The sequence below is a fragment of the Hyla sarda genome, chromosome 6, assembly GCF_029499605.1.
Source record: "Hyla sarda isolate aHylSar1 chromosome 6, aHylSar1.hap1, whole genome shotgun sequence".
NCBI classification, from domain to species: Eukaryota; Metazoa; Chordata; class Amphibia; order Anura; family Hylidae; genus Hyla; species Hyla sarda.
The window spans coordinates 63,340,361-63,368,348 of record NC_079194.1 but is presented as its reverse complement, the minus strand read 5'-3'; the positions used below and the strand labels follow the sequence as shown (position 1 = coordinate 63,368,348).

The following is a 27,988-nucleotide window of genomic DNA, read 5'->3' as shown; positions in this document are numbered from 1 at the left end:
GAAAACCTGTGTATGGTGTCATAAAATATAATAAAGCAACTTATTAATATAACGTTTTAAACAGAGCACAGATCCTCCATATCAGCTATGTACTTTCCTTATGCTTTCTGAATGCGAGAGCTCCTCCCTTCCCTCCTGTCTGCTCAGGAGGAGATCAGTGATGTGAAAAAGCATCCAAGTCATAAGGGAAGGCAGATCCCACAAAGTTGTTGTTTTTTTATATGCTGACCACAGGTCCTCTTTAACCCCTTAAGGACCAAGGACGTACCGGTACGTCCTTGGTCCTGCTCTCCTGATCTAACGCGGGGTTACACAGTAACCCCGCGTCATATCACGGCGGGCCCGGCGTCCTAGTGAAGCCGGGACCCGCTTCTAATAGCGCGCAGCGCCGATCGCGGCGCCGCGCGCCATTAACCCTTTAGCCCCGCGCTCAGAGCTGAGCCGCGCGGCTAAAAGCGAAAGTGCAAGTTGCCGGCTAGCTCAGTCGGGCTGTTCGGGATAGCCGCGGCTAATCGCAGCATCCCGAACAGCTTACAGGACAGCGGGAGGGCCCCTACCTGCCTCCTCGCTGTCCGATCGCCGAATGACTGCTCAGTGCCTGAGATCCAGGCATGAGCAGTCATGCGGCAGAATCGTCGATCACTGGTTTCCTATGAGAAACCAGTGATCAATGATGAAGATCAGTGTGTGCAGTGTTATAGGTCCCTATGGGACCTATAACACTGCAAAAAAAAGTGAAGAAAAAAAAAAAAGTGAATAAAGATCATTTAACTCCTCCCCTATTAAAAGTTTGAATCACCCCCCTTTTCCAATAAAAAAAAAAAAACAGTGTAAATAAAAATAAACATATATGGTATCACCGCGTGCGGAAATGTCCGAATTATAAAAATATATCATTAATTAAACCGCTCTGTCAATGGCGTGCACGCAAAAAAATTCCAAAGTCCAAAATAGTGCATTTTTGGTCACTTTTTATATCATTTAAAAATGAATCAATAAGTCCTATCAATGCAAAAACGGTACCGTTAAAAACTTCAGATCACGGCGCAAAAAATGAGCCCTCATACCGCCCCATACACGGAAAAATAAAAAAGTTATAGGGGTCAGAAGATGACAATTTTAAACATATTAATTTTCCTGCATGTAGTTATGATTTTTTCCAGACGTCCGACAAAATCAAACCTATATAAGTAGGGTATCATTTTAATCGTATGGACCTAGAGAATAAAGATAAGGTGCCTTTTCCTCCGAAAAATGTACTACGTAGAAACGGAAGCCCCCAAAAGTTACAAAACGGCATTTTTTTTTCAATTTTGCCGCACAATGATTTTTTTTTCCGTTTCAAAATGACTGACGTCATTACAAAGTAGAATTGGTGACGCAAAAAATAAGCCATCATATGGATTTTTAGGTGCAAAATTGAAAGAGTTATGATTTTTTAAAGGCAAGGAGCAAAAAACGAAAATGCAAAAACGGAAAAACCCCCGGTCCTTAAGGGGTTAAAGAGGATATCCAAGATTACAACTCATCACCTATCCAAGAGATAGGTTTTAAGCATCTGATTGGTCCCAGTGTTCAGACCCCCACCAGTGTCCCCCAATGTGAATGGAATGGTGGATCATTATGATCCACAGAAGCTGCACTCTCACAACTTACTATCTATATAACTGTCTAAACCATTAAGAACTTTTCTTACCTTCATAGCAAGGTGCAGGGCTGAATTGCCATGTTCACCTTTTGCATTGGGGTTTGCTCCATGGGTCAGGAGCACCATGACACAGTCAAATCGATCCTTCTTGACCATGATGTGTAAAGGGGTCTCTGCTGTTCTACTTAGAGAATTCACTTTACTACCACGATCAAGCATCAGCGTGGCCATCTACAGAAAGAAAAATACATGATATATCATAGGTTCTGCCAGAAACACTATATAGAAGTCTTTAATTCTTCAGTTACCTTAAAGCAGTGTTTCCCAACCAGGGTGCCTCCAGTTTTTGCAAAACTACAATTCCCAGCATGCCCGGACAGCCTTCGGCTGTCCGGGAATGCTGGGAGTTGTAGTTTTGCAACAGCTGGAGGCCCCCTGGTTGGGAAACGCTGCCTTAAAGGAAGCAGTACACTGTACAAAGTATGGATGGATCATGGATTATGATGGGTTTCATTTCCCCTTTCCAAGAGGATTTAGCTTATTGGATTTTCGTAGGATCATTTATAGTTTTTAATGACACCATTTATAGTTTTTAAAGGGGTTATCCAGGGAAAAAATTTTTTTTTATATATATCAAGTGGCTGCTCCAGAAAGTTAAACAGATTTGTAAATTACAGTAAGGAGAAGGAAATAATGTCCGCACTCACCATGCCGTAGAAAATGGGTATGCTTTATTGGCGTGGATAACGTGAAATGGTGCTGTTGTTCCTGACAGCCGCTCCTAGTCTCCTTGCGAGGAGCAGCTCCCCCTCCCTGCACCCAGGTGTATTTTGATATAGCTTCTTATGGAATTCTGAAGACGCCAATAAAGCATACCCATTTTCTACGGCATGGTGAGTGCGGACATTATTTCCTTCTCCTTACTGCGATTTTATCAGGACTGTTACCTGTTTATGTCCAGCACCTTATCCAGCCACACCCGGGAACACTGATTAGATGTCTGCATAGAGGTTTTTCAGCAGTGCCCACCCTTTTCCTTCCCTACTAAGATTTGTAAATTACTTCTATTAAAAAATCTTCATCCTTTCAGTACTTATAAGCTTCTGAAGTTGAGTTGTTCTTTTCTGTCTAAGTCCTCTCAGATGACACGTGTCTCGGGAACCACCCGGTTTAGAAGCAAATGCCCCTAGCAAACCTCTTCTACTCTGAGCAGTTCCCGAGACAAGCAGAGAGCACTGTTGCCAGACAGAAAACAACAACAACTCAACTTCAGCAGCTGATAATTATTGAAGGGATTAAGATTTTTTAATAGAAGTAATTTACAAATCTGTTTAACTTTCTGAAGCCAGTTGATATATATATATAAAAAAAAAAAAAGTTTTTTCCTGGAATACCCCTTTAATGTCACGAGCTCCCGGCACCGGCTCCAGCGTTTGGAGCGGTTTGTTCCAAAAGCTGAGCAGCGGAGTATCCCTTTAAGGGATCTAAATGTAACATTTTCAGAGAGGAGCGAAATGGGAAAAAAAAAAAAAAGAAGATCAATCCCCTTTATTTGCAGGCAACCACTTGACTTCTGGCAAAGGCATCTAAATAGGAGGCCTAATCACTGGGACCCTCTTCGCTTGCATTCTTGAGAAAGGGGACCTTGAGTCTCCTGTCAGAATGAAGCAGCATGAAGTTGTGGGCACCGCTGCTCCATTCTATGTCTATGGGAATTCTTAAAAATAACTAAAACAGTGCTTGTCCATCTCTGAATGGAGCAGTGGGGTGAACATGCAACCCGCTCACCTCTGATGGGAGATTAGTGTCATTATTCTCAAAAAATGCTGGGGGTGCCAGCGGTTGGACGCTACTGCAATCAAACACTTCTCTCCTATACTAAGGATATAAGTATTAGAGGCTGGAGTGCCCCTTTAAATGACCAGAGGCTTACTGTAAAGCACCCCTCTAAATGCTGTGCAGAAAGCTCAGGAAAGATGGCTGCCCCCATAATAAATGTACAAAAAATAAAAGTTTACAAATCAGGAAAAAAATAAATTTAAAAACATGTTTCTGTATTTGGCTCTTATCCATACAAAAATTAAAACCCCAAAATACTAGGCGATATGTTCGGCAGGAATTTCCACCAGAGATCCAGAGGGTGGCGCTAGGACCGCACAGACTGCATTGCTGTCCCCATAGATGGCAATACATTTCTGAGCGGATTTGCCGAAAGAATATTCACCTGTGCACATTCTTTCGGTGGCTCTGCTTAGAAATGTACTGCAGTTTATGGGGATGGCAAAGCAGTCTGTGTGGTCCGAGCGCCGCCCTCATGATCTCTGGCAGAAATTCTGGCCGGAGATTCCATGGCGTGAACCTGGCCTTTCAGTTGGCCATACACCTATGGTGGGCAAGCAGCTATCTCCCCGCCCCACCTTCCTATGAACATGTGCACCTGTCTCCACCTGCTGCTGACTCTTAGGGTCTGTCTAACCCAGTGTTTCCAAACCAGGGCGCCTCCAGCTGTTGCAAAACTACAACTCCCAGTATGCCCGGACAGCCAACGGCTGTCCGGGCATGCTGGGAGTTGTAGTTTTGCAACAGCTGGAGGCACCCTGGTTGGGAAACACTGGTCTAACCTGACAAGAAGAATTATAAGGCTTTATATTATTTTCCGTCTATCATACCTCAGCCGTCTTTGCCCAATGCAGAGGGGTTGCCTGATATTTAGGATCTTCAACATTGACCTGGTTAGCGGAAACATCCAGTATTGCTTCAGCACACCTAGGTTAAACACAAGTTAACAGGTTTTTTTGTTTAGTTTTTTTAAATAAAGGGAATCGGTCATCGCTTTCATGCTGCCTGAACCACATATATATGGATATACTTCTACTGTGTTAAAATTTATTAAAAATACGACACATCTCTTAATTCCATTAAAAAAATTAAAATTAAAAAAATGGAAGCGGACCAGTAGAGGAGAGAAAGTAAAACAATGATTACGGCCTATACTGTATAATTATTTAAATGGGTTTTCAATGAATTTATTTCATTGATGGCTTATCCTCAGGATAGGGTATCAATATTTAATTTATTTATTTATTTATTTATTATTTCAATTTTTATTAATTAAACAATCTCTCTTACAGTACAAAATATACAACAATTTCACTACTTTATAATTCAACCCCCACCCCCCAACCCCTATCAGAAGGGGGGGGGGGACGACGACTAGAAATTCAGTCTTTCCCCTCGGAAAGGAGTGGGGTATCAATATTAGATTGGTGAGGGTCTAAAACCAGACACCCCACTGATAAGCTGTTTGCCAGAACTGGGGTGTCCACATGAAGTCAAAAGAGCCAGAAGCAGACAGATCCGTACACTATATGGGGGTCGTGCTAGTTACATTTACTTTGATGAGAGTTTGGCTGCAGTAACCAGACAAGGCCACTACACAATGTATGGAGCTGTCCGATCCTGGCTCCATTTACTGTGTACGCGGGTCTGACAAACAGCTGATCGGCAGAGGTTCCAGGAGATATTCCACTGATTGCATTTTTTTTAATGATATTTCACACATAATATTTGGAGGAAGTGCCGAGACACGAAACGGCCGTCCCCTCAGGACGCACCTGCATGTGTTTTACCCCCCCCCCCCCCTGCTGCAATGAAAGTGTCTTGGGATAAAGAAGGTTAAAGAGTAAAATATAATCGAGTGCATTTGTACAAAAAAACTTAAAGGGGTACTCCACTGCCCCAGCGTTCAGAAAATTTAGTTCTGAACACTGGGTGCAGGCTTCGGGGTCGTGACGTCATAGTTACACCCCACCCCCTCAATGCAAGTCTTTGGGAGGGGGCGTGGGGACTCCACGCCCCTTCCCATAGACTTGCATGGGGGGTGCATGATGTCACGAGGGGGCGTGCTGGTGACGTCACAACCCCACAGCCCGTACCCAGTGTTTGGAACTAAATGTTCTGAACACTGGGGCAGTGGAGTAACCCTTTAATGCATGCAGCGGTGCTTACAGCATATATGTTACATGTTCTACAATGGAACTTGTATCCCTATGTATGTGGTCAGTGCTCTATGAATGAATACTGCGTCTACCTCACCCTTTCATTGAATATTTCATGGCTGTGTGAATGGGGTATCCATCCTTTCCAAGGATATCACATCGTGCATGGCTGCGCAAAAAGGCCAGAACGGACTCAGTTTTGCCCAAGCGGCAAGCCACATGCAACGGAGTCTCTCCAGCGTTACTAAGGTGGTTTATACCAATGGACGGTACAGAACACAGGATCTGGGCGTCAAAAACACAAAGCAGAAAATGTATAAGAAATAAGAACTATACATAACAAACAGAGGCGTACAGAGGGTGATTTACACACATTAAATAGAAGCAGTTTTGTAGGCGTAAACCCTCGTGCACACAGTGCAGATATGGTGCAGTACAGGATAGTGTAAGTGTTTTCGTTTCCACATGAGGTGTTTTGGATCAGCTCTTGATTTTGGCTAAAATATGGATAAAAATGCACTAAAATGTGCAAAGCAAAACGGTGGGGAACACTTGGAGCAGCCATATTTATACATTATAAACACAAATCAAATTGTGCGGTAAAAATACAAGCAAACATTAAAAAAAAAGAAGAAAAAAGCAAAAACCTCAATCACACGAGGGTTGTTCTGACGGGCAGCATAGTGGTACACGGTCTCCCCGCTGAAGTCAGCGATGTCCTCCTTAGCCTGGCACTCCTCCACCAGCTCCTGGATGCACTCAATATCCCCCTTCTTGCAGGCCAAGTGCAGAGGGGTGCAGCCCCCGTCACATTCTGTACTATTCACACTTCTGGAAAAAACATTAAAAAAAAAAAAAAGTAATATATTCAAAATGTCTATTGTATATAATGAATAGGCCGGGAAGGTTCCTCCATAACCGGACTCATTTTTCCATTTTTATTATTTTTACATGCAGATTTGAAGTTGTAAAGTTTCTTCTCATTGGGTTATTTTTCAATCTTTTTCAAGATATTTGTGCTAAAGGGGTACTTCGCTGGAAACCTCTTATCCCCTATCCAAAGGCTGGGGGATAGGAAGTTAGATCGCGGGCGTCCCGCCACCATCTCCGGCGCGGCACCCCTGTCATTTGGTGCACAGAGCGAATTCCGCTCCGTGTCAGATGACTGATGACGCCGGCCGCCACACCCCCTCCATTTAAAAGATTAAAGCGGTGTTACAGCTCTGTGAACTGGACCAAATTTAAGAAGAGTTTGTCACCATTATACAAAAAAGTTACATTTAATAATTGGAGAAAATGGGACTAGGGTAATTATTAATAAATGGGAAAAGGGAACAGGGTTGCTGCATGAATTTTAACAAAAGGGTAGGTGGGCGGTCACTAGAGACTGCCTGTCTTCCAAACAATGGAGAGCACACAGTGTGTTCTGCTGATTCAGCACTTATACGGTGGTGCTACGCTCCCTGATATTCAGAGAATGCACAAAGTAGAAATGAATGAAGCTGCACTCACCATTTCTTCTTACAGTGCTTTTAATTCATCTCTGAACGAACAGGGTTAGGGTACGGGTGCAGGTGCGTGTTGGAGCGACACGTGTTTCACGATAGTCGTGCATCTTCTAGCGTGAAACATGTGTCGCTCCAACACGCACCTGCACCCGTACCCTAACCCTGTTCGTTCAGAGATGAATTAACAGCACTGTAAGAAGAAACGGTGAGTGCAGCTTCATTCATTTCTACTTTGTGCATATGCATGAATTTAACTACGGTATCTTTGAATATACAACATAAAATTACTCAATTTCAGGTGTTACATAGAGTATATTATTCCCCATTAGAACTACAAAAATTTGGACTAAGCAGTACAGCGAAATAGAACAGTTCAAAGAAAAAAGCAAACCGGCAATGCTGCACATACTAATGTGTTGTCAGTGTCACAATGGATGCACTAGTTAAATCGCTAAGGGAACAATTCAGATGGTGCTCACGTGGAAATCAAGATCTGTAGAAATATATGCACACAAAGAATATGAACCAGAGCACTCACCCGATGTCTTCAAGTTCCGGTAATGTTCCAAAGGTCCTCTTCGAACGAGATCGGGGAGGCGGTAGCTGGTACCGGGAGAGTTCAGAAGCTGGCCACAGACCGTATCACGCTGCTTGGCGCTTCATCAGGCCGCACTCCGTGCGGCCTGATGAAGCGCCAAGCAGCGTGATACGGTCCGTGGCAGACGTCTGAACTCCCCCGGTACCACCTACCGCCTCCCCCTCTTGTCCGAAGAGGACCTTTGGAACATTACCGGAACTTGAAGACATCGGGTGAGTACCGCTAAATGTTTGAAGTGTGGTATGGAGGGTGCTGGTTTTATGCATTAAATTACACAATTGTATGTTCTGTAGTGTAATTTCAGGTTTCTGGGAGCAGGTTATGGTGGTCCTAGAGGGTAGAATTTGTAAGAAACTACCTCGAACCATCTCTGTTGGGGGACGCAAGTATAACTAATAATTCCAAGGATTTAATTTGTAAGGCACTGTGTTATGCAAGATGGTGAAACTGCGTAAATGGATAAGTCCAGAGTTACCAACGGTGGGGGAATGGTAAAATGAAATGAAAAATCTGAAAAATAATGAACTAATATAGACGAGGGGGGAAAGAGGATTAGCAAATTGGAATACATTTTGGAAGAATTGGTAGAGTTTTTTTTGTACCCCTTATTTTCCAATGTCTTCAGTAAGCCGGGGGGGGGGGGGGGTAGTGGCATTTAGTTTGAAAATGTTTCTATTTGGTATAGTGAAATATTATTGTATTACTGTATGGCAATGATGTAATGATGTATAAGGTGATTGTAATATGGAATTATGGAACGTTTGGCCAATGGAAACTTTTGTAATACTTTTGTATTTTATGTATGGATAAAATAAACAGATTTTATTTCAAAGGATCTGACTTCTAACCTGTCACCCAAACCGTGTATAAAGTGTGCCTGTTGCTTTAAAAAAAATAAAAAAAAATAAACTTTTCACGTGTCCTAGAGACATGTCAAAAGTTTTGATCTGTTGGGGACTGACTGTTTGGACCCCGACCAATTGTTACAACAAGTGAGGAGAAAAGAGCGGCTGACCGAGACAACCCCATAGACTTACATTGTATGTTTGTCTCACTTGGGGAGCTCTTCCCCTGGCTTGTTCTAGCTACTGGTCGCAGACTGAACACTCAGACCCAGACTGATCAAAACTTTTAACACATCTCTACAACATGTCAAAAGTTTTTGTGCCCCTTTAAGAGGGATTGCCTCCTGCAGGACCCCACAAATCAAGAACAAGGGGCCCCAAGTGTACATTCACCACTGCAGAGCTTTGTGTTCTTTAAAGGGGTTATCCAGGGAAAAAAAAAAATTTTATATATCAACTGGCTCCGGAAAGTTAAACAGATTTATAAATTACTTCTATAAAAAAAAAATCTTCATCCTTTCAGTACTTATGAGCTTCTGAAGTTGAGTTGTTCTTTTCTGTCTAAGTGCTCTCTGATGACACGTGTCTCGGGAACCCCCCAGTTTAGAAGCAAATCCCCACAGCAAACCTCTTCTACTCTGTGCAGTTCCCGAGACAAGCAGAGATGTCAGCAGAGAGCACTGTTGCCAGACAGAATACAACAACTCAACTTCAGCAGCTGATAATCCTTTCAATAATTAAGATTTTTTAATAGAAGTAATTTACAAATTTGTTAAACTTTCTGGAGAAAAAAGTTTTTTCCTGGAATACCCCTTTAAAGAGAATCTGACAGCTAGTTCACCCACATTAAACCCAGTATACTGGGTTATAGTGCGGTGAACAGCTATTCAATGAGGGGTCACTTACTTTTCTGTCTGCCTTCTGTGTAGAGTTAGGCATGTAAACATCTGTATTCCTAATGCGCCCCAGTGTGCATTGGAGGCAGGGACCTGGTTTGCTGAACTCTAGTGTCTCCTCCATAAACACCAGTCAGCCCCGTCCCCTTCATTCATATCTAATGAAGGACGCGGGTGAGCTTCCAGAGAACAGAGCGCTTGTCCGCAGACTTCATTAGCATAAAAAGGGGCGGGGCTGACAGAGGTTATGGAGGAGACACAGGAGTTCAGCCAGCTCCCCGCCTCCAATGCACACTGGGGCGCACCTGGAATACAGGTGTTTACATGCCTAGAAGGCCAACAGAAAAGTAAGTGACCCCTTATTTTACAGCTGTTCACCTGCACTATAACCCAGTATACTGGGCTCCGTGTGGGTGAACTAGCTGTTAGATCTCTCTTTAAAAGGGGTACTCCGCTGCCCCAGCGTTTGGAACATTTTGCTCTGAACGCTGGGTGCAGGCGGTGGGGTCGTGATGTCACAGCATTGCCCCTCCTGACGTCACGTCCCCTCCCATAGACTTTCATTGAGGGGGTGTGCCGTGACAAGGGGCGTGACCGTGACATCACAACCCCGCCGCCCGTACAGAGAGTGCGGGGGTCCCTTTGGATAGGGGATAAGATGTCTAGGATTGGAGGCGGACCTGTTGCTCCAATTTATGTAAATTATATTTGAGAAAAAGCCTGTATAAGAGAATTTGGCTGTTTTTAAGATATTTCTTCGAAACTAAATGTTACATAAACAAGCAAATGATCAAATCTAACAACATATCCATTTAGTTGGGCTTCCCTTTATAAAAAATATTAAATAAATAAATAAATCACACATTACAGAAGGTTCTAGTGGTATCTCTGTTCACTAGTACAGACACTAGGATGTGATACCAAACACTACTGTGTGAACATGAACAGCCCCAGGGGCACGACGCACCATTATCCGCTCCCCACCTTAGGATGCCATTGTGCTTAAAACACTCCCGCATGCCCATCTCTACTGCCACGTGTGCCAAAGACCAGTTGGGGTGCGAGCGCAGACAGTCGGTAAGCGTCTGAATAGTGTCCATGCGGAGGCCCTGCCTGCAGCTCTCGTAGAACGGACGCAGTTTGGTTGCATATTCTTGGTATTGATTTAAGGCTTCTGTCTCCGAATCCAACTGAAATAGACTAAAAGAAAAAAAAAAGAAAGGAGATACAGACCACAAAATCATTAGAAAAAACATATACAACCACTTTATTACCCAACAGGAAAAACTCACAAAAAGTGAAATATGATAGATATATATATATATATATATATATATATATATATATATATATATATATATTCCTGAAAAAATGCCTCCGACAACTAAAGAAATACATGTCATTTTTGTATCCTCTAAACCAGTGTTTGACCACAAGTTTGTCTCCAGCTGTTGCAAAACTCCAACTCTCAGCATGCCCGGACAGCCAACGGTTGTCCGGGCATGCTGGGAGTTGGAGTTTTGCAAGAGGCTGGCTGTCTGGGAATGCTGGGAGTTTTGCAACAGCTGGAGGCACACTGGCATAAATATTAAACTGTACTCTAACCTGTCCTCCCATAACCCAGCTGGCACAGCTTCAAGTCTTTAAGAATGCATCTTCAGAGCCGAGCCTCTTTGTCAGTAAACAAGATAGCATCTGTGTATGTATGTATGTATGTATGTATGTATGTATGTATGTATGTATGTATATATATATATACATACACACACACACACATATATACACACACACACACACACACACACACACGGGGGGGGACAACAACTATATACCACCATTATTCAACTTTCTAATAAATTTTGAGTTTCAATTCCTTTCCCTTTTCAAGATCTCTGCTTTCTTTCAGAAACCATACAATTCTCACAGCTGAGGGTTTGCTACAGTTGTATCCAGTAGATGCCAATTTACATACGGTTATTTTTCAAGTTCACACTACAGGATTCTGTGCAAAATTTTCCAGTCTGACCACAGTGCTCTCTGCTGCCACCTAGGTCTATGTCAGAGATTGTCAAGAGCACCAGAGCATGAGCAGATCTCCATAGTGAACCTTTCCTGGTCCGGACAGTTCCTGAGGTGGCAGCAGAGAGCACTGCAATCAGACTGGAAAGAACTACACAACTTCCTCTGGAACATACAGCAGCTGATCAGTACTGGAAAGAGTATAATTTTTATATAGAAGTAATTTATAAAATCTGTATAACTTTCTGCCACCAGTTGATTTAGAAACATTTTCTTTTTTCCAAAGTACCCCTTTAAACTCTGACCATCATATACAGCTGACAGATTCCCCTTAAATCCTCAGTATGTAAACATAGAATGTGTCGGCAGATAAGAACCATTTGGCCCATCTAGTCTGCCCAATATTCTGAATCCTATCAATAGTCCCTGGCCCAATCTTATATGAAGGATAGCCTTATACCTATCCCTATCTTATATGAAGGATAGCCTTATACCTATCCCTATCTTATATGAAGGATAGCCTTATACCTATCCCTATCTTATATGAAGGATAGCCTTCTACCTATCCCTATCTTATATGAAGGATAGCCTTATACCTATCCCATGTATGTTTAAACTCCTTCACTGTATTTGCAGCGACCACCTCTGCAGGAAGACTATTCCATGCATCCACTACTCTCTCAGTAAAGTAATACTTCCTCATATTACTGTATAATCTTTCCCCCCTAATTAATAAACTAAATTTAATAAACGATGTTGTCTTGTGGTAGTTTTTCTTCTTTTAAATATCCTCTCCTCTGTGTTTAATACTATTTTTGTCACGGATTATCCCCGGTGACTTTATTGGGGCAGTGGTAAAAAGCTGCATACAATGTATGGTGGCGGATTTTGCTGCAGATTACCACATTCCAATATGGATTTTAAAACAGATTTTGTTTTCCTCTTTCCTGCATAAACCACAGGACAATTCACAGTGGCAAACCACACCACATTGGCCCCAAAATACACAATTGGTGTAGATTTCCCTGTGGATCGCTTGAGGAATTGCTACAGAAATTTTCCACGGTAAATCTGACCTGTGTCAGCTCACTCTTAAAGGGGTAGTCCAGTGGTGAAAAACGTATCCCCTGTCCTAAGGATAGGGGACAAGTTTCAGATCGCGGGGAGTCCGCCCACTGGGACCCCCGCGATCTCCTGTACGGGGCCCCGACAGCCCGAGGGAAGGGGGCGTGTTGACCACCGCATGAAGCAGCGGCTGACACACCCCCTCAATACAACTCTATGGAAGAGCTGGAGCGCTGCCTTCGGCAATCTCCGGCTCTGCCATCGTGATGTATTGAGGGGCCGCCACTTCCTGCGATGGTCAACACGTGCTATCTGGCCAGCGGGCCCGTACAGAAAGATCATGGGGGGCCCCAGCGGTCGGACCCCCGCGATCTGAAACTTATCCCCTATCCTTAGGGTAGGGGATAAGTTTGTCACCACTGGACTACTCCTTTAATATAATTTTAGCTTCTAACTTAGGGTGGGTTCACACTACATTTGTAGTGTAGGGGTGCCGGATCTGGTTGGGGGGGAGCGAAAACCGGGCACTCCCGTATCCCAGCCCGATTCATTTCAATGAGCCGACCGGAGTCAAACACTGACTCCGGTTTGCTAATTTTTGCCCCGTTCTCTAACCGGTGGGAAAAAAAATCCTTCTGTTATTGTTCTAAAATGAAAAAAAAGGAGCCATACTTACCAGTTTAATCCTCCCCACCTCCAGCACAGTTACTCTGCTTCTCTTCATCGATTATAGCCTATTTATTTTTGCTGTAATGAGGACCTACTTTTACTCCATTGTTGCAGACAGTCATTTGCCTAATTGGTCCTGTGTCATATACCCCGGGGGTCACTGACTGTCTGCACTAGTGATATGAACATATAAGGGCAGGACATCACTACAGTCATATAAACAAAGCCAACGTAGAGAACTCCAGCAACGGTATTTACTAAAGTAATAAGCTGGACAACCCTGTTAAAGGGGGTATTCCGGTACTTTAGAACTTAAATGGCCACTGTCATAAAAAAAAAAAAAAAAATTTATAATTTGTTAAAGGGGTATTCCAGGCAAAACCTTTTTTTATATATATCAACTGGCTCAGGAAAGTTAAACAGATTTGTAAATTACTTCTATTAAAAAATCTTAATCCTTCCAATAGTTATTAGCTTCTGAAGCTTTCTGTCTAACTGCTCAATGATGATGTCACGTCCCGGGAGCTGTGCATGATGGGAGAATATCCCCATAGGAACTGCACAGCTCCCGAGACGCGAGTCATCAGAAAGCAGTTACACAGAAAACAACAACTCAACTTCAGAAGCTAATAACTATTGGAAGGATTAAGATTTTTTAATAGACACAAATCTGTTTAATTTTCCGGAGCCAGTTGATATATAAAAAAAGTTTTGGAATACCCCTTTAAATACAATAGAGCACTATAAAATATGTATATTTGTAAATACATTCAATAATTTTTTTCATTGATTTAACTTAATCACCTGTATAGGAGTGGCCACTAGGGGTCCTCACAAAAGAGGCGCACGCCAATCTCTGCCTGTCGCTATATGAAAACCACAGTGGCAACGCTCCTGGTCAGTCGGAATACAGGAAGTGAGGGCGGGATTTAGAGAGCTCTGTGCGCGCTCCCGGCCTGTCACTCAGCAGGAGAAGCAGAGTGAGGCATGTATTCCCGTGCCGGGCTGCAGCTGCTCGTCCGTCACAGGTACTGCCTGGGGCTATAGCTCTATCCCAGTCAGAGTCACAACTGGCTGTGATTTGTAGTCCCATTATGGAATATGTAAGAGGAGCAGAGGATTTATATATATTACAAATCCCAGCCAGTCGTGCAATGTGTAAGAGGAACAGAAGATAAGGAGATCAAGAAAGGAAAGGGTTACAGTGCAGTCTGCAGTGATTGGCTGACTGCCAGGCTTGCTCCTGTGACTCACAGTAAGGGAGGAAGTTCAGTCATGTAGAGTGAGGGCAGAAGAGGGACACGCCCCCTCCCTGCCTGAGAGAAGATGAGAATCCAAACGGCAACTGATGTAAGCTGTTTTTACTAGAAATATAGGTGCTAAAAAAAAAAAAAAATGTTATACATAAATCTTAGATGTATATGATCAGGGTGTGGTACTGAGTAACAACAGTTTTTTATTTTTTGGGGGATATGATAGGTACTCTTTAAAAGGAACCAGTCAGCAGATTTTAGCATATATAACACTTTGCAACATGTTATATGCTAACATCATTATCCTGACCATCCCCGGGGGACGTTTGTGCCCCCAGGGATGATGAAGATATTAAGTTATAAAGTCCCGCCCGGCAAGTAGCCCCTGGGCAGGGACTTCTACTTACCAGCACCCATTGCTCTGGCCATGTCCCCGCCCCAAGCGTTATGTATGCTAAAATCTGCTGATTGGTTCCCTTTAAAAAGGGTACTCTGCTCTAAACATGTTATCCCCTATCCAAAGGATAGGGGATAAGACATTAGATCGCGGGGGTCCCGCCGCTGTGGACCCCTGTTATCTCCGGGCCGGCAGCAGCATCCGGAACACGGAAGCTTGCAGCTTCTGCATTAATGACGTCACGCCACGCCCCTTCCATTCAGATCTATGGGAGGGGGTGTGATGGCTAGTATATAGCCATCACACCTCCTCCCATAGAGGTGAATCGAGGGGGCGTGGTGGCCGGCATCGTCAGTCATCAGGCACGGAGCGGAGTTCCCTCGATGCACCGATTGATTGAGGTGCTGCAGCAGAGATCGCTGGGTCCTCAGTGGTGGGACCCCCTTGATCTAACATCTTATCCCCTATCCTTTGGATAAAGGATAAGAGGTTTACAGCGGAGTACCCCTTTAAACCCTATTTACAGAACAGGGGATAAGCGGGGATTTATAAAAACCTGTAAAGAGGCAGAGTTTCCCAGTTGCCCATAGCAACCAATTAGCTTGCTTCTTACATTCTTAACAAGGCCTTTTAAAATGAAAGAAGCAATCTGATTGGTTGCTCTGGGCAACATTCCCTCTCCACAGGTTTTGATAAATCTCTCCCTAAGTGTCTAATCATGGGGAGGTCCGATCGCTGGAATCACCATAATCTGCAGAACAGGCCCAGCTCTCCCTGAGCTTGGAGCGGTGGGAGCGGCACTGTCTATGTGAGCACCAGAGATACATGAGCTCTGTACTTGTGTATCTCCGGTGCTCCCATAAACGATGCATAGAGCACGTATTGACCTCACTGCTCCATGCAAAGGAGAGCAGGGCTTGTTCTACAGATTGCAGTGATTCCAGCAGCACCCCCCACAATGAGACACTTATCCCCTATCTTGTAAATAGGGGTTATGTTCTAAAGTACTGGAGTACCCCTTTATGTTCCATAATCCAAAACAGTTAGTGAGCTGCTCTAAAGAAAGTCAAGTCAGTACTAACCGGAAGGCATTTTGTGGAGTGAGTGGGCTTACTAAGAGACATTCCCATAATTTTGCCGTCTTGCTCTTGTAAAGTAAGACCCGACCATCTTCTTTAATCCGTTGGCAGCCAACATAGTCCGAAAGTGGCACCTCCCGCACTCGATAAGGATTGGTAAACAGGTTGCCCACGGCACTCACAGTATTCATTAACTTTCCAAAGAACTCCATGGAAATAACTAGAAAAAAAAAAGACATCAGAGGTAGTAATAATAATAAAAAGAGGTGGCTCTCCAATAGTCAGTCAGAGGAGCAGAATTATCAAACTCATCCATGAGGACGTCTGCCCCACCATGTAGGAATTAAATATGGGGTTTGTCACCTAATGAGATATTGCTGTAGATTCACTGTAGATTTCAATGATCTAACTTAGGTCAGCTAGTTTCTCCTGTCGCCATCAGGAACTTCAGTATTCTCCTTTCTCCTGAAAGCTCCCTTGTACTCTTGTACTTGTAGTGGACATTGGAAACCCAGTCAGTAAAGAGGGATGGCTAGGTGTACTTGACTCTTCTCTCTAGCTCGAACATGACTAAGGACAGTTGAGCAGAGCCTTATATGGACTTCCTTCATCCATACCTGCCATGTGATGTAGGACCTTAAAAGGGGTACTCCGCTGCTAAACATGTTATCCCCTATCCAAGGGACAGGGGATAACATGTATGATCACAGGGGACCAACCAATGGGGACCCCAACAATCTCTGCCACGTCACCCCAGTCATCCAGTGCACGGAGTGAACTCCGTGCAGTGCCGGACGACTGGCGAACACAGCCGCCATGCTCCCTCCCATAGAAATAAATGGAGGGGGCGTGGCTTGATGTCACAATCACAGAAGCCCCAGGCTTCTGTGACCGTAATGCAGCAGCGATGGCCCAGCCCGGAACATCCGACATGTTATCATGTGATAACATGTATAAGGGCGGAGAACCCCTTTGAAGAAGAACTAACTCTAAGGCTAAGTTTCTACTTTTTTTTTTTTTTTGGGGGGGGGGTTTGGGGACGCCAAGAAAAACGCCAATTCTGCCGCATGGCGTTTTTTCAGCCAAAAAACGCCGCGGCCAGATGTTAGCTGAAAATCAATTAGAAATCACTAAATTCTTTTTTCACTTGGCATTTTCAGTTTGGCATTTTTTTTTAATCCTTTTGGCGTTTTTTCACTTATTTTTTGGCGTTTTTCAGCTCCTTGGCGGTTTTGCTAAATCGCAGCACGTTGAGCCACTGGCATTTTTCCCCCTGAAATAGTGGTGATTCCCTCCCATACAAGGCTATGAGAGTAAAAAAACACCAAGAAAAACACCATGTGGGTTTTAACTTTTGCGTTTTTTTCAGGCAGTTTTTGTTCTCTTTTGGACTTTAGCGATCCAAAAAAAAGTGATGGAGATACCTTTTCTAATAAAATTTCGTAGGGTACCATTACAAAAAAAATTATAAAAAAAAGATACAGTAGTGATGGAAAAAATTGTATTTAACAAAATTTAGCTTTTTTACAACAAAATTTTTATTAATTTTTCAACAGGGATCAATTTATGTGGGCGGGCGGGGACCTAAATATGTAGCCGACAATAATAAAAATGTAGTGTGTGTGTTTTTCACTTTTTATTCTTTATTTTTTAGGTGGTACTACTACTCCCAGCATGGAGCACACTGTTCCATGATGGGAGTAGTAGTTCCTGTACTAAATGACAGATCGCCCCGGGTTCCATTGCGATCTTTCTGTATAATGTATAAATGCAGCCTGCCGCTCTTCTATGGTCTCCAGCTCTGCGGTATATATACACCTATTCATATTTTCCGCAGAGAGCTGTGATTGGCCAGATGGTTCCAGCCAATCATAACTCTCTGTGGGAAATAGGAATGTGTGTATATATACACACGTTAGTGCAGGGGACCATAGAAGAGCCGCCGCCTGCATCTATACATTATGCAGGAGGATCACAGCGGGTGTCAGGAATGATCATCTTTCCTTAACTGCAGGTACTACAGCTCCCAACATGCATCCCCCATGATGGGAGTAGTAGTACCTGCAGTTAAGGACAGATGACAGCGGGTATCACTCCTGACATCCGCTGTGATCTTCCTATCTATTGCAGAGATGTGGAGCGGCTCTATACAGCGCTCACATCTCTGCACTATACTCCGGCCAGTGATGTGAATAGAACATCGCTCATTCATATTTCCCTCAGAGCTGTGATTGGCTACAACCATCCGGCTAATCCACACTCTGGGCGGAAAATATGAATGAGTGATGTTCTATTCACATCACTGGCCGGAGTATAGTGCAGAGATGTGAGCGCTGTATAGAGACGCTCCACAACTCTACTATATTATGGACGATCGCATCGGGCTATATGTCTATTAGTACAGGTACTACTACTCCCATCATGGAACAGTCTGTTCCAACTGGGAGTAGTAGTACTACCTAAAAAATTTCAAAAAAAAATAGAGAAAAAAAAGTGAAACACACACTTCATTAAAAATGAATTAAAAATGTTGTTATAAAAAATATTAATTTTGTTAAATACATTTTTTTTCCCCCATCACTACTGCATCCTTTTTTTTGTTTGGTACCCAACAAAGCCAAAAAGGGGCCAAAAATGCAATTTCTACACAAATGAAAAAACGGCAAAAAAAAGCCAGAAAAAATGCAAGACGCAGGAAATTGCACTGGAGTTTTTTCAGGCGTTTTTGTCAAACCAAAAAACGCAGGACAAATGAAACAAGTAGAAACTTAGCCTAAAGTGACCTCTGCATCACATGTGTATGTAGGTTGGTTAACCCTTGTGTTACCTTGCAGAGTCAACGTTACCTGGTAAAAAACACAATTGGGGAGATTTATCAAAACCTGTGCAGAGGAAAAGTTGAACAGTTGTCCATAGCAACCAATCAGATCGCTACTTTCATTTTCAAAAGGCCTTTGAAAAATGAAGAAAAAAAAAAAAAAAGTTATTTGGGCAACTGGTCTACTTTTCCTCTGCACAGGTTTTGATAAATCTCCCCAATAAGACTCTTACATAGAATAAAGACATAAGAGTTCACTCACCAACCAGCCTAAACCCTGTTGCAGGATAATACAATTAGAAAAAAGATGTCTGAACCTAGAGATTCCTCGGTACTGGCGACTGTCAGGTGTGTATGTTGGCCTACAACTCCCCAGACAGACGGCATCAGTGAAGATATAGTTGGACATGTAGGATTTCAAATGCCCAATCTCTTTGTTCTCTTGAGAGATAAACTACCGCTGGAGTAGTCTGACAGCAGCTTACCCCTTTTCTCTCCCTTTACAACACAAATGCCCCGTAAAACTGAATGTCCATGTGTATGGAGGAATTGGGAGAAATCACTGTTGGATAAACGGATGACAGCTATCGCACATGTATGGCACCATAAAGGGATATTCCAATATAACTAAATTGATATGTTGCTGCAGACAGGATAACAATAAGTTACATACTTACCTGTCTTTTTCAGTGATTGAATGAGCGGTCAGGTCCTCGTCTCTCAATTTGCAAAGTCGCTGGACTGGAGCTGCTGGGGGCCCACAAGTCTTCTCAGCAGGACCTGACCGCTCATTCAATGAGTGAAATAGGACACCAATATGGCCGGTGATTGGATAAGCGGGAAAGTCCTGCTGAGAAGTCTCGTCTGGAACTTGCTGAACTGGAGCTGTTTGGGGAACAATGTAGGTAAGTTTGACTTATAATTTCGCAGAAAAAACAATAAAAGAAAAAAGCATGAAAGGCACTGCACTCTATCACCTCGTACACACTGGCCCTCATTTACTTAGACAATCGGGTTGTAAGTCTTTGTTGCTTTCTTACCCGACTGCTTTTTCCCCTGGTATTTATTATTATGTCGCATCCTGTTTGTCGCACGTGGGTTTTGTTGGTTTTGGTTTCCAACTCCTCTGAGCTGTCGGGAAAAAATCCACAACAATTCAACATATTCGGGTTGGAAACCTTTATAAATACGTGGGAAAGCTCAGAAATGTCGGGTTACGCCCCTTTTTCGGGTTTGGGAGAATCCACATCGGGTCCGTCGGGAAAAAATTTCACATCGTGTCACAGACTGGCGCACGATGTCTGCGACATGGCGCAGACAAAGATGCGACAAAAAAAAACGACAAAACAAGTCGGGTTTAGAATAGTAAATGAGGGCCACTGCGTCAGAGTAGAAAGATCTGCAATCAGCCAGGAAAACAATTAACCCCTTCCCGCAGAATGTCATATATAAACGCCGGGTTGTGCAGTGCGTTCGCGCATCCCGGCGTTTATAAATGACATGCAGTTAACCCGGCGATGCGCAGCATCGCACGGGTTAACTGGCAGAAGTCCCGCTGTTTCCAGCAGGGGACAACTTCTGCTTCACCCCCAGGACCATCAATTGATGGTCCTGGTCAGCGATCACTGTGATTGGTCCCTGTGGACCAATCACAGTGATCTGGGGTGAAAGTTCAGATCCCCCGCACTGCCCGCCCCTGGAAGTCGGGCAGAACGGGGGACGAAGACTGCAGGGGCTCGCGGGGACCTGCGGCACACGGGGGGGAACAGGAGGGGACCGGCGGACTTACCTGATGCAGCGGCGGGACCGAGGAGCAGCGCGGGACCGGCCACGTGGACGAGCAGCGACGGGTAAGTATGTGGTCCTCAGAGGCAGCAGTGAAGATCTTCACTGCTGCTTCTAGGAGTCTGAAAACTACAACTCCCAGCATGCCTAGACAGCCTTTGGCTGTCTGGGCATGCTGGGAGTTGTAGTTTTGCAACATCTGGAGGGCCTCAGTTTGGAGACCATTGTATAATGGTCTCCAATCTGTGCTCTTCCAGCTGTTGCAAAACTACAACTCCCAGCATGCACTGACTGTCCAGGCATGCTGGGAGTTTTAGTTCAGCAACATCTGGCCCTTCAGATGTTGCCGTACTACAACTCCCAGCATGCCCTTCAGCTGTCTGGGCATGCTGGGAGTTGTAGTTTTGCAACAGCTGGAGACACACTGGTTGGGAAACATTGTTTCTAACTCAGTGTTTCCTAACCTGTGTGCCTCCAGCTGTTGCAAAACTATAACTCCCAGCATGCACTAAAAGACCATGCATGCTGGGAGTTGTAGTTTTGCAACATCTGGAGGGCCCCAGTTTGGAGACCATTGTATAATGGTCTCCAATCTGTGCTCTTCCAGCTGTTGCAAAACTACAACTCCCAGTATGCACTGACTGTCCAGGCATGCTGGGAGTTTTAGTTCAGCAACATCTGGCCCTTCAGATGTTGCCGAACTACAACTCCCAGCATGCCCTTCAGCTGTCTGGGCATGCTGGGAGTTGTAGTTTTGCAACAACTGGAGACACACTGGTTGGGAAACATTGTCTGTTTCTAACTCAGTGTTTCCTAACCTGTGTGCCTCCAGCTGTTGCAAAACTATGACTCCCAGCATGCACTAACAGACCATGCATGCTGGGAGTTGTGGTTTTGCAACAGCTGATGCAAGCCCCCGCCCCGCCACCCCCGTGAATGTACAGGGTACATTCACATGGGCGAGGCTTTTACAGTGGGTTTCTCGCATCTTGAGATGCAGCAAATTTTGCGCTGGGAAACTCGCTGTAATCCAGCGCCCATGTGACTGTACCCTAAAAACACTACATTACACCTACACAAAATAAAATAAAAAGTTAAAAACACTACATATACACATACCCCTACACAGCCCCCCTCCCCCAATAAGAACGTCCGGTACGCCACTGTTTCCAAAGCAGAGCCTCCAGCTGTTGAAAAACAACAACTCCCAGTATTGTCGGACAGCCGTTGACTGTCCAGGCATGCTGGGAGTTTTGCAACAGCTGGAGGCACCCTGTTTGGGAATCACTGGCGTAGAATACCCCTATGTCCACCCCTATGCAAATCCCTAATTTAGGCCTCAAATGCACATGGCGCTCTCACTTTGGAGCCCTGTCGTATTTCAGGGCAACAGTTTAGGGCGACATATGGGGTATCGCCGTACTCGGGAGAAATTGCGTTACAAGGTTTGGGGGGCTTTTTCTTCTTTAACCCTTCATGAAAAGGAAATGTTGGGGTCTACACCAGAATGTTAGTGTAAATTTTTTTTATTTTTTACACTAACATGCTGATGTTGCCCTATACTTTACATTTTCACAAGAGGTAAAAGGGAAAAAAGCCCCCCAAAATTTGTAACGCAATTTCTCCCGACTACAGAGATACCCCATATGTGAGGGCAAAGTGCTCTGGGGGCGCACAACAAGGCCCAGAAGGGAGAGCGCACCATGTACATTTGAGGTGATTTGCACAGGGGTGGCTGATTGTTACAGCGGTTTTGACAAACGCAAAAAAACCAAAACCCCACATGTGACCCCATTTCGGAAACGACACCCCTCACGGAATGTAATGAGGGGTGCAGTGAGAATTTACCCCCCACAGGTGTCTGACGTATCTTTGGAACAGTGGTCCATGAAAATGAAAACTTGTACAGCCCACTGTTCCAAAGATCTGTCAGACACCAGTGGGGGGCAAATGCTCACTGTACCCCTTGTTACGTTCCTCAAGGGGTCTAGTTTCCAAAATGGTATGCCATGTGTGTTTTTTTTTGCTGTTCTGGCACCTTAGGGGCTTCCTAAATGCGACATGCTCCCCGAGCAAAATTTGCTCTCAAAAAGCCAAATATGACTCCTTCTCTTCTGAGCATTGTAGTTCGCCCATAGTGCACTTCAGGTCAACTTATGGGGTACCTCCATACTCAGAAGAGATGGGGTTACAAATTTTGGGGAGTATTTTCTGCTATTAACCCTTGCAAAAAGGTGAAATTAGGGGGGAAACACACATTTTAGTGGAAATTTTTTTTTTTTTTTTTACATATGCAAAAGTCATGAAACACCTGTGGGGTAATAAGGCTCACTTTATTCCTTATTACATTCCTCAAGGGGTCTAGTTTCCCAAATGGTATGCCATGTGGGTATTTTTTGCTGTTCTGGCACCATAGGGGCTTCCTAAATGCGACATGCCCCCCGAGCAAAATTTGCTCTCAAAAAGCCAAATATGACTCCTTCTCTTCTGAGCATTGTAGTTCACCCATAGTGCACTTCAGGTCAACTTATGGGGTACCTCCATACTCAGAAGAGAAGGGGTTACAAATATTGGGGGGTATTTCCTGCTATTAACCCTTGGAAAAATGTGAAATTTGGGGGGAAACACACATTTTAGTGAAAAAAAATAATTTTTTTTTACATATGCAAAAGTCGTGAAACACCTGTGGGGTATTAAGGCTCACTTTATTCCTTGTTACGTACCTCAAGGGGTCTAGTTTCCAAAATGGTATGCCATGTGAGGGTTTTTTGCTGTTCTGGCACCATAAGGGCTTCCTAAATGCAACATGCCGCCAAAAAACATTTCAGAAAAACGTACTCTCCAAAATCCCCTTATCGCTCTTTCCCTTCTGAGCCCTCTACTGCGCCCGCCGAACACTTTACATAGACATATGAGGTATGTGCTTACTCGAGAGAAATTGGGCTACAAATATAAGTATACATTTTCTCCTTTTACCCCTTGTAAAAATTTAAAAATTGGGTCTACAAGAACATGCGAGTGTAAAAAATGAAGATTGTGAATTTTCTCCTTCACTTTGCTTCTATTCCTGTGAAACACCTAAAGGGTTAAAATGATGACTGAATGTCATTTTGAATACTTTGGGGGGTGCAGTTTTTATAATGGGGTCTTTTGTGGGGTATTTCTAATAAGAAGACCCTTCAAATCCACTTCAAACCTGAACTGGTCCCTGAAAAATAGTGAGTTTGAAAATTTTGTGAAAAATTGGAAAATTGCTGCTGAACTTTGAAGCCCTCTGGTGTCTTCCAAAAGTAAAAACTCGTCACTTTTATGATGCAGACATAAAGTAGACATATTGTATATGTGAATAAAAAAATTTTTTATTTGTAATATACATTTTCCTTACAAGCAGAGAGCTTCAAAGTTAGAAAAATGCAAAATTTTCAAATTTTTCATCAAATTTTAGGATTTTTCACAAGGAAAGGATGCAAGTTACCACAAAAATTTACCACCATGTTAAAGTAGAATATGTCACGAAAAAACAATCTCGGAATCAGAATGATAACTAAAAGCATTCCAGAGTTATTAATGTTTAAAGTGACAGTGGTCAGATGTGCAAAAAACGCTCTGGTCCTTAAGGCCAAAATGGGCTTGGTCCTGAAGGGGTTAAAAGGATAACCCCAGCGATCTCCTGAAAGGTGCCCCGGCTCCCTGCATGAAACTAGAATTTTCGACCACAGCACGAAGCTGCGGCCACCACGCCCCCTCTATGCAGTCAGAGATTGCAGAAAGCAGCACTCCGGCTCTCCCTTAGAGCTGCATGAAGGGGGCGTGACGGTCGCCGCTTTCTGCGGTGGTTGAAAATGCTTGTTTTATGCAGGGAACCGGGGCACCATTCGGGAGATCGCAGGGAGCCCCAGAGGTCGGACAACCCGCGATCCAACACTTATCCCCTATCCTAAGGATAAGTTGTTACATCCCTGAGGGGACCGGCGGCAGGCAAGTGCAGGAGACAGCTTTGGCATCAGTGAAGATCGTTGTAAAGTGATCTTCACTGCTGCTTCTAGGAGTTTCTAAACTACAACTCCCAGCATGCCCAGACAGCCTTTGGCTATCCGGGCATGCTGGGAGTTGTAGTTTTGCAACATCTGGAGGGACACAGTTTGGAGATCACTGTGCAGTGGTCTCCAATCTGTGCTCTTCCAGATGTTGCAAAACTACAACTCTCAGCATGCCCAGACAGTCCAGGCATGCTGGGAGTTGTAGTTCTGTAACATCTGGCCCTTCAGATGTTGCCAAACTACAACTCCCAGCATGCCTGAGCAGTCTGGGCATGCTTGGAGCTGAAGTTTTGCAACATCTGGGGGGCTACAGTTCTACACAGTGGTCTCCAAACTGTCCTCCTCCAGTTGTTGCAAAACTACAACTCCCAGCATGCCCTTCGGCTGTCTGGGCATGCTGGGAGTTGTAGTTTTGCAACAACTGGAGGCACACTGGTTGGGAAACATTGTGTGTTTCCTAACTCAGTGTTTCCAACCCCTGTGCCTTCACCTGTTGCAAAACTATAACTCCCAGCATGCATTGGCAGACCATGCATGCTGGGAGAAGTTTTATTTATTATTTTTTTTTTTATTTGCAACAGTTGGAAGCACACGGGTTGGGAAACACTGAGTTAAGTAACAAACTCCCAGGGTTTTGCAACCAGTGTGCCTCCAGCTGTTGCATAACTACAACCCCCAGCATGCACAGACAGGCAAAGGGAATGCTGGAAGTTGTAGTAGCAGGCCTCCAGCTGCTGCATAACTACAAGTCCCAGCATGCCCTTCTGCTGTCACTGCATGCTGGGAGTTTTAGTTCTGCAACAGCTGGAGGTTCCCCCCAATTTGAATGTACAGGGTACATTCACATGGGCGGGCGTTTACAGCGAGATTCTCGCTGCAAGTTTGACATGCAGCATATTTTCCGCTGCAGCTCTAACTCCCAGCAGGAAACTCGCTGTGAATCCCCGCCTGTGTGAATGTACCCTAAAAACCCTACACTACACAAAATAAGTAGTAAAACAATACATATACACCTACACAGTCCCCTCCCCAATAAAAATGAAAATCATCTGGTACGGCACTGTTTCCAAAAACAGAGCCTCCAGCTGTTCAGAAACAACAACTCCCAGTATTGCCAGACAGCTATTGACTGTCCAGGCATGCTGGGAGTTTAGCAACAGCTGGAGGCACCCTGTTTGGGAATCACTGGTGTAGAATACGCCTATGTCCACCCCTATGCAAATCCCTAATTTAGGCCTTTAATGCGCATGGCACTCTCTCACTTCAGAGCCCTGTCATATTTCAAGAAAACAGTTTAGGGCCACATATGGGGTATTTCCGTACATATGGCCTTTTTCCTCCTTTTACCCCTTATGAAAAGGTAAAGTTAGGGTCTACACTAGCCTGTTAGTGTAATTTTTTTTTATTTTTAACACTAACTTGCTGGTGTTGCCCCACACTTTATTTTCACAAGAGGTAAAAGGGAAAAAAAGACACCCAAAAATTTGTAACGCAATTTCTCCCGAGTACGGAAATACCCCATATGTGGACATAAAATGCTCTGCGGACGAACAACAAGGCTCTGGAGTGAGAGCGCCATGTATATTTGAGATCTAGAGAGAGGGAGGAAGGCGCCTCATGTGCGGGATCAGTAGATCTTGTAGGTGGGGGTAGGGGACGATAATTCCCAAGCCGCTTACCAAAGTTGGTTGTGCGCCCACACACAACAAGGTAAAGAGCAGAAGAGATATAGAAGAAGGTCCACTGCAGCCCTCCTGGGTAAGAGTAAAATCAAAACCGAATGACCAGGGAGTCAGGAGTTTGTCTGGCACAGAGAGGAACCATCAGGCAGCCAAGTAAAATCAATGGATTTATTAGATGCAACGCGTTTCGCTGCGCATGCGCAGCTTCATCAGGCATGACAAGAGAAGGCTGGTAACAGATATATATACCTCCAGGAATTAACCATTAGAGTACTTTTTGAAAGAGTTGTTACATAAAATTACATATCCACATATAAATGTGACAATGTATGAATTATTTATATCTATTTATATATTTTTCATACATTGTCACATTTATATGTGGATATGGAATTTTATGTAACAACTCTTTCAAAAAGTACTCTAATGGTTAATTCCTGGAAGTATATATATCTATCTGTTACCAGCCTTCTGCATGCGCAGCGAAACGCGTTGCATCTAATAAATCCATTGATTTTACTTGGCTGCCTGATGGTTCCTCTCTGCACCAGACAAACTCCTGACTCCCTGGAAATTGGGTTACAAATTTTGGGGGTCATTTTCTCCTTTTACCCCTTGTAAAAATTCAAAAACTGGGTCTACAAGAACATGCGAGTGTAAAAAATGAAGATTTTGAATTTTCTCCCTCACTTTGCTGCTATTCCTGTGAAACACCTAAAGGGTTAACACACTTACTGAATGTCATTTTCAATACTTTTTTAATAATGCAGTTTTTATAATGGGGTCATTTATGGGGTATTTCTAATATGAAGACCCCTCAAACCAACTTAAAAACTGAACTGGTCCCCGAAAAATTCCAATTTTGAAAATTATTTGTAAAATTGGAAAATTGCTGCTGAACTTTTAAGCCCTCTGATGTCTTCCAAAAGTAGAAACACGTCAATTTTATGATGCAAATATAAAGTAGACATATTGTATATGGGAATCAATATATAATTTATTTGGGATGTCTATTTTCCTCACAAGCAGAGAGCTTCAAAGTTAGAAAAATGCAAAATTTTTGCATGAAATTTTGGAATTTTTCACCAAGAAATTATGCAAGTATCGACGAAAATTTACCACTATGATAAAGTAGAATATGTCATGAAAAAAAACAATCTTAGAGTCAAACTCATAAGTAAAATCATCCCAGCGTTATTAAAGGATGTACCCCGGGATAGGAAACTTGCCCGTCATATTGCCGGCAGTAAAAAATAAAAAATAAAGAGGTACATACCTTCCTTCGCTCCCCCGGTGCCTCTGGTAACCGGCTCCTGTCTCCGCTGCGATCCTCTTCCTGGTTGCCGGTGGTCGACGAGTCATACTGCACACAGCCAATCACCGTCCACAACTTAGTCCCGCCTCGGCCGGCGATATTTTGGCCACCCTCCAACCAATCCTCCAAATCCCAGAATGTTCACACTCACCAGTGTTTCCCAACCAGAGCGCCTCCAGCTGTTACAAAACTGCAACTCCCAGCATGCCCGGACAGCCGTTGGCAGCAGCTGGAGGCACCCGATTGGGAAACACTGACCTATACTATATACTACTATATAGTCCAACATGCTGGGAGTTGTAGTTCTGCAGCAGCTGGAGGCACCCCTGGTTGGGAAACACTGACCTATACTATATACTACTATATAGTCCAA

The 27,988-nt window shown here is 43.8% G+C and overlaps 1 protein-coding gene across 3 annotated transcripts in view; it reads right to left on the bottom strand.

Moving 5' to 3' along the window:
- PLA2G6 (phospholipase A2 group VI) overlaps window positions 1-27,988 on the bottom strand; it is an 83,066-nt gene that overhangs the window by 50,946 nt on the left and 4,132 nt on the right. For 2 of the 3 annotated variants that reach the window (XM_056523938.1, XM_056523940.1), the window contains 6 exons: window positions 15,979-16,195; window positions 10,478-10,693; window positions 6,294-6,477; window positions 5,744-5,931; window positions 4,318-4,414; window positions 1,697-1,879 (listed from right to left, as the gene is read on the bottom strand). In XM_056523938.1, coding sequence (XP_056379913.1) covers window positions 1,697-1,879; window positions 4,318-4,414; window positions 5,744-5,931; window positions 6,294-6,477; window positions 10,478-10,693; window positions 15,979-16,187 — 1,077 coding nt within the window. In that variant the 5' untranslated portion in view covers window positions 16,188-16,195. Of the gene's footprint in view, window positions 1-1,696; window positions 1,880-4,317; window positions 4,415-5,743; window positions 5,932-6,293; window positions 6,478-10,477; window positions 10,694-15,978; window positions 16,196-19,470; window positions 19,658-27,988 lie in introns of those variants that run through there. The other variant, XM_056523939.1, reaches the window with a different exon arrangement.